The sequence below is a fragment of the Vanessa tameamea genome, chromosome 15 (genome assembly GCF_037043105.1).
Source record: "Vanessa tameamea isolate UH-Manoa-2023 chromosome 15, ilVanTame1 primary haplotype, whole genome shotgun sequence".
In the NCBI taxonomy this organism is placed as follows: Eukaryota; Metazoa; Arthropoda; class Insecta; order Lepidoptera; family Nymphalidae; genus Vanessa; species Vanessa tameamea.
The window spans coordinates 6,884,428-6,891,702 of NC_087323.1; the positions used below are offsets into that span (position 1 = coordinate 6,884,428).

The window sequence follows — 7,275 nt, forward strand, 5'->3', positions numbered from 1 at the left end:
ACGAATTTAGTTAAGCTAACGTTATTGATTTTCAAGGTTTTTATAGAAACGAATAGTTTCTATATAAAAATTCCGCAGATATTTTTAACTTTGCCGGTTTCTAAATTCAAAGGATTATTAAAAAGCATTATATTATTCAACATAATATTATATAGATGATAAAAAAGTTGCTACTGTTGACTTTCAGGTAGGATATATCACTTAAATTTAATTGTATTTAAATGAAATAACTTTTTATATTAAAATGTTGGAAGAGTAACTACTGAGTGTCTTGGCGTTTCTTCTCGGCAGAATGAACATTCCGAACTGATGGTAGTTTTACGTTTAATACAACTCTGGAAAATGGTCAAAAGTGCTTATAAAAGTATACTTGAATAATTTGATTTTGATTTTGAGATGTATTCTCACCGTGCCATGTCATGCGTATAGATGTCAATTTTAGTTGACAGATAGAACAGTGTGCATTTCCTAGTATTGAACTTATGATCCGAAATTGTTTTTAAGTTTTAGTTCCAATTATTTTTTTCATTAAATTACCCGCTAAATATGCTTCACAGTTTAGACTTAGTATATACTATAAAAGGCAAATCGGAACCGATGTTGCATTTTAAATTTACCCCATCAACCAATTTTCGATTACTTATATTCTTAAGATCTTAGGTGTTTGCACTTTCTTTATACAATAAACAATAATATCGAACGAATATGTATTGTTATATGGCATTAAAATCTCTTTCTTCATTATCGATAAGCAAATAGTAATATACTGTAAAGAAGAGAATGTTAAAGAGTAACCTCTTTGTAATATTATCATATATGGATTGATTGACATACATATATACTGCTGACATATGTAAAATGTCCAAAATTAGGAAATTGACAGAACAACATCAAGAGTTTTGTTGTAATATTTATTTGAAATTACCAAATTGCATATGTTAGAACATAATTTTTGCATAAAATGGTTAAATGTGATTTCGATTGCGCCCACGAAGAGATAGGGCCGGATGTATTAGAATTTGTTGGTCCTGTTAAAATTGTTTTGGTTGATCAATCGAAATGTGCGTACGCTTGTAAAACATGTTACGCTGCTATGATACTCATGGCTCAAATGCTATTGGCCACCACGACAATTATAGTGATGTTATTCTCCTTGTCTTACAAGAAAAGCAAGTGCTTCATGGCCTTGCATATATTTCTATGCACTGTTGGGGTAAGTCTCGATATAATAAGAGTAACAGTTGATAGTTAATAAGATATATTGTAACGGCAACACCTAATTTAAAACAAAAAGTGAAGAAAGTCACGCGCAACTGTGAGCCTGTGGATGTAGTGTAACTTAAAAAAAAAAAACGAGTAACAGTTTTATATTCAATAGGTTTATTTCGTTAAAATTATCTTGCAATGATAATTAAGTATTAGATAATATATTTGAGTATGTTTGTGTTATTTACAGCTTCAAGCTATTATACCATCAGGCATTTTAAGTCTAAATAATTTAAATGGTTCTTCAGCACCAATGAAACTATCAGATCGCAAATTTGAACATATTTTCATGCAGTGCATTGGAGTGTTATGTGCAGTTTCTGGGACGGCAGCATCATATTACACAATGGATCCATTGCAAGATGAGCCAATTTTTATTTTTACGTTACATTCTTATTTAGGTATTATAGACTTAATTTTTATTATTATGTATATACATAATTTATTTTTGTGATTTGTTTATTAAATTTAATTTTTTAATTGAAGGTTTGGCTGCAACAGTTCCTACAATTTTATGCGCCATGATCGGATTATTTTTAAGTGGCTGCGGTAGAAAATCAAAAACCCCTAAAGAATACGGAAAGTTTCGTAGATATATATACAACATGCATAAATTATTTGGCATTTCGGTAGTTTTATTATCTTCCGCATGTTTTATTAGTGGAATAATAAAAACTCCTTTCTTAAAATGGCTTCCGATAGACGAAATGTTTTATTTCACGCTCATATTTTGTGTTTTCTATACGCTTGTAATTGTTTACAAACCATTAAAAGAATTATTTTAATATTATTTTCATTTTGATAACCGTAAGCGATCATTGACAGTTTTAATAATATAATCTTTAAAAAAAATATGTTTACATGTCAACCTCAAGTCAAGTATTAACGATTGTAAGGCATGTACATTCAGCCAAATCGTAAATAACAATTTTAAAAACTATTCAATATTATGATATAGTTATTTGCATTGAATTTATAGGTTTATTCGTTAGGTAATATTTAAAATGCAGTAAATATTCGTAATGCCAATTAAAGGGGACAATAATAGCGGTCCAAAAGCCCGGGGTTCAAACTTGCGAACACTACGCATTCTTATTGTTGAACCAAGAGGCCGATACTGTCGTACGGTATGGTGTGCCATTGGTGTTGGAATCGTGCATATCTTGATAGGAGCAACAATCATGGTCATTCTAATATATTCTTTTCTTGGGAAAGACTATCATGCAATTCTGTGTTCATCTGCGGTAAGTTTTATTGTATATATTAATAAAAAACAGTTTTATGATATACGTTATAATTATACAATAGTTATTATAACGGAGGTTAGTATTGAAGTTGTCCTATGTCAGCTTCAACTAACTTAAAGAATATATAATATATGTATGTGTAGATAGAACGAGAACGGTACGTAATTAATAAATATTTTATATATTATGTTTAAATAAACTTCCTTTAGTGTCAAATTAAGTAAATTTATATGAAAAAAAATATTTATGAGTTCTAAAATACGATATAAAAGAAAAGTATAAAGATATTAATAGATTCAAGAGTTACATTTACCCTACAATACCCCCATTAAATGAAACACATCTAAATGTTCTAGCTTCCAAGCTCGTCTAAATAACGTAAAAGGAATAGGTTTAAGTATGTATTCGTAATTTTTTCCATTTACTCTGTTCGCAGTACCATTTCTTTTCAGCTGAAGCTATATTAAGTCTAAACTATGCAAATGGATGGTCCGCGCCAATGAGGTTAAGACATAGAAGATTTTCACATATGTATTTGCAAATATGTGCAATGATTTGCGCTATTTCCGGAACTGTAATGATACTTTTATCTAAAGGCTTATCAGGAAATGTACACGGAGTTACTGGTGTGTATCATTTTTATCACATTTTTTATGCTTATAGTTGATGGTCGACACATATTTAAAATAGGACCATTACACTTATTTGTCATAGAAATAAAATTGCAATAACAGTAATAGTAAGAAAAAGATTCATAAAAAGCGACTCCAGAACTAAAAGAGTTATGAGCATGAGCGTAGAGGGAATGAGAAGAAGACGACATAAGAAGAAATGGATGAAGTGTGTGAGGAGGGATGTGAAAGAGATAGATTAGGTGACGAATAATAGACGAGAATGGAAGAAAAAGACTGTGCCGATCCCAACTAGACCGAGACACGGATAGGGAAAAAAAAGACTCCAAAAATGTACCTGTATCCATTTAAACGAATCACTTAAAAATATATATAAATATTAAGAATATCCAATCATTTATTTTATCGAGTCGATGTTATGCTATTATTGTTTTTATTTGTAATTTCCTTTAATTTTAAAGTGAATTAATGTATTAAAAGAAACCAGTACTACTAATATCGATAAGAAATTCCTTAAAATTAAATGAGTGATTTGTTTTAGGTATAGATTTTATTATTTATTTTGGAATTCAACAACAATTATACTCGGTATATTATAATGAAATATGGTTATTCATTCATTGTGTCAGTATTCATATATATTATAGATTTCTTATTAACAGATTGAATATCAAATAATATTGATTACGTGTACTCGTCCGTAATTATGAAATACTTGGCAACCATGGCTAGTAGAGAGATCGAATCAGGAATTCTAATATTGTCAGCTCGTGATGTAACGTAATGCGGAAATTTAGTGGAGATCGGATTCCACTGATAGATAGTATTAGTAAAATTGATAATAATTTTGCAGACTAATTTGTTATTTGTTACTAGCTGCTAATAACAGGACGAAAAATAAAGCAATGTTCCGTAAATGCCCCATTGCTGGACAAAGGTCCCTTTTCTCTCAAAGTGATGAGTGTAGCTTACTTTTATCTTTTTCGATTGCGTCCGTGTTCTATTACGTTTGATTAATAAACGTTTCAATTGATATTCTTTTGAATTTATGTTATTGATATTCTTTCATTAATTTTCTTGGTGGTAGGGCTTTGTGCAAGCCTGTCTGGGTAGTTACGATCCACTCATCAGATTTTCTACCGCCAAACAGCAATATTGCGTATTATTGTGTTCCGATTTGAAAGGTGAATGAGCCAGTGCAACTACAGGCACAAGGGATATATCATCTTATCTCCCAAGGTTGGTGGCGCATTGGCTTAATGTAAGGATTGGTTATTATTTCTTACAGCATCAATGTCTATGGGTGGTGGTGACCACTTACCATCATATGTCATGCCCATATGTTCGTCCGCTTTACTATTACATAAAAAAAGTTATTATTTAATTTTAGACCTGTACACTAAATATTTGCACCTATGAAGCTGACGCTATGAGACATCATTATTAAATTCAAATTTAATTTAAACGGAACAATGGAAACGTGTAACGACTAAGTTAAAGCTTAACTTATTATATGTTGTGGTTTCAGCACAGCTATTTAGTCAACTTTATCTTTGTCTAAAATTCTCCATTAATGACATACAAAAATATCTGACACCTATTAATCAAATGCCTAATTACTAAAATATTTCTCTAATTTATAATACTACAAGTTGTAGCCCGCGGCTTTGCTCGCGTTTAAGGGGTTGGTCGTCAGATATCCTTCCTTGGAATTCAAGCTTCCTTCATACCTAATATTATCAAATTCGATTTAGTAGTTTTGGTGAAAGAGCAACAGACAGACATACAGATAGAGTTACTTTCGCATTATAATATTAGTATAGAATAATGTCATCTACATTATAATGAAGCCTACTATGTTAAATACGCACTTGGGTAAGTGCCACACACTAATCATAAACTCTACCGCCAAGCAGCAATGCATAGTATTCTTGTGTTCCTGATTGAAGGGTGAGCAAGCCAGAGTAGCTACAGACATAAGGGTATAACATCTTAGCCTAGGGGACGTTGGTGTCTCATTGGTGATTTCAGAAAATATTAATATTTCTTAAACTACCAACGTCTATGAGCCGTGGTGACCATCAGATGACATATTAACCGTCCACCTATCTATAAATATATAGTTTACCATAAAAATAACTAAAAATACTTGAAAAACTTTCAAATCTTCTCTGCAATGCAGTCAATTTATATAAGATCTGATACGAATGTTGTCTCCAAAGTGCCTTCTTTAACTTACAAATATTATTACATAAACTACTTACCTTATTGGACACTCTTTTATATTTTCAGTATATGATGTATCAATTAATTCATGATTTTTTTAATTTTTAACCTGTAAATGACAAATACCTCACTCTTAAAATATGACCTGGTTGACCAATTGGTCGCCGTACCATTGTCATTTTCTTCACAAACGACTTAATCTCTCAAGTTATAATTGAAAAGGCCCTTAGCCTCATTGTACTTAATTCGAGTTTGTTGAATACGGTAAGCCGGCACCCAGTCCATAAATGTGCCTCTTCACCGTCCTACATGTGGCCAATTTTCATACGGCACATGTAGGTTTTCTCATTATGTCCTCCTTAACCGAGCATGAGTTTAATTGTGAATCCAAAATTAAGCACATGTTTAATCATTCGATTTTTTTTAATAGATTAACGGACTGATGAATCAATCTCCTGATGATAAATGGAATAATATCCACTCTATACATCTTCAAAGTGCCACTAATCGGAACTAAGATGTCTATGTATAAGTCTCTTATGTCTGTAGTGTAGTTACACTGGCTCACTTACCAAACAAACCTGAACGCGACAAAACTACGTTCAATATATTATCCATTCGGCATTCAGATTTTAGATAAATCCAAAGACAATACATAGACCCTTAAAGTTTTCGTCAAATAGAATGGACATATTTCTCGTTAACTTTTAAACGTAAATTTTTCTATATAGCTTACAAGCACATATACAAGGAAAGTTTGCAATGCGAATAACAAATCATCATTCAGTATCTATAAAATACACATGCGGTCATTGTATAGAGGTATAGAGTTAGATTACTAGTTATTGGTTTGTTTTTTCTTTTAGGAATAATAACAATAATATTCGCTAGTATAACGTTCTTGTTGGGTCCGTTTGCTATGATCCGCGGACGGAACGTGAGGCTGCTGCATACGAGTTTTGGATTGCCAACTTTCATATCGTCTACCGTATGTCTTTGCAGTGGATTAGTTACGTCTGAATTTACTGCTTGGGCACATGTAACTACTTCGTTTATTTTAATAGGTTTTATTGTTTTTTACGCGTCTTTTATAATTGTTACCATTTTTTTAAAATGTATTATGAAAATATAATCAGATAAACATGTCTTAGTTGTTTTTATTTTTACAAGCTTTTTTTTTTAATAAACTCACCTATGTATTAAAATTCAAATGTGAATTAATTTAACCTAATCATTTGGTAACATTTTGTAATTACTTTTGGTATTAAAATTATTTTCGTTGGATTTAGTATATGGATAAAATATTTCGTTTTTAAACTTGTTAGTGTTTTATAACATGAAGGCAATAGGAATTTAGTTTGAATTTTTTTATTATTTTCTATTGTAAATATGTAAAATGATTTGGTTTTTTTAAGCAAGTTATCGGGCAAAATTTTATGATCAGAAATATCATTCCTTACCTTCTTATCAATGAATATGTTATGTATTTTGTGCTTCTAAACAGACCCCAGTCGTCCTTAGGCTGAAACAAAAAAACTATTCCTTATAGGCTATAAAATTACTTATAGCAGAACCTGTGCTGACAGTACTCTATGGCAGTATTTTTTTAAAATTATTAATGTGAAATTAAATGGTTTAAAAAATAATAATAAGCTTAGTGAACTGACATATTTTTAGAGTTTACCATAGACTAAGAATAGATATTCAATGTAACAAATTCTTTAAAACTAATGAATTCGTTTTACAAATTCAACCACTTCACAATCAAGTACGTAATAACTATATACAATACTCACAGTAATTGCAGTTAACACTTATCGTAATACTTTATTATTATCGGTTATCAGGAATACGTGAGAAATATTATCAATGATAAAAGATGCGTGACCAAGTGGCTCCAAGGA

At 30.8% G+C, this 7,275-nt stretch overlaps 1 protein-coding gene across 1 annotated transcript; it reads left to right on the plus strand.

The window, feature by feature from the left end:
* Window positions 1-961: 961 nt before the first annotated feature.
* LOC113399158 (uncharacterized) lies at window positions 962-1,791 on the plus strand. The gene is made up of 3 exons (XM_064217201.1): window positions 962-1,213; window positions 1,457-1,594; window positions 1,753-1,791. The coding sequence occupies exons 1-3, from the start codon at window positions 962-964 to the stop codon at window positions 1,789-1,791; spliced, it is 429 nt and encodes a 142-aa protein (XP_064073271.1).
* The last annotated feature ends 5,484 nt before the right edge of the window (window positions 1,792-7,275 follow it).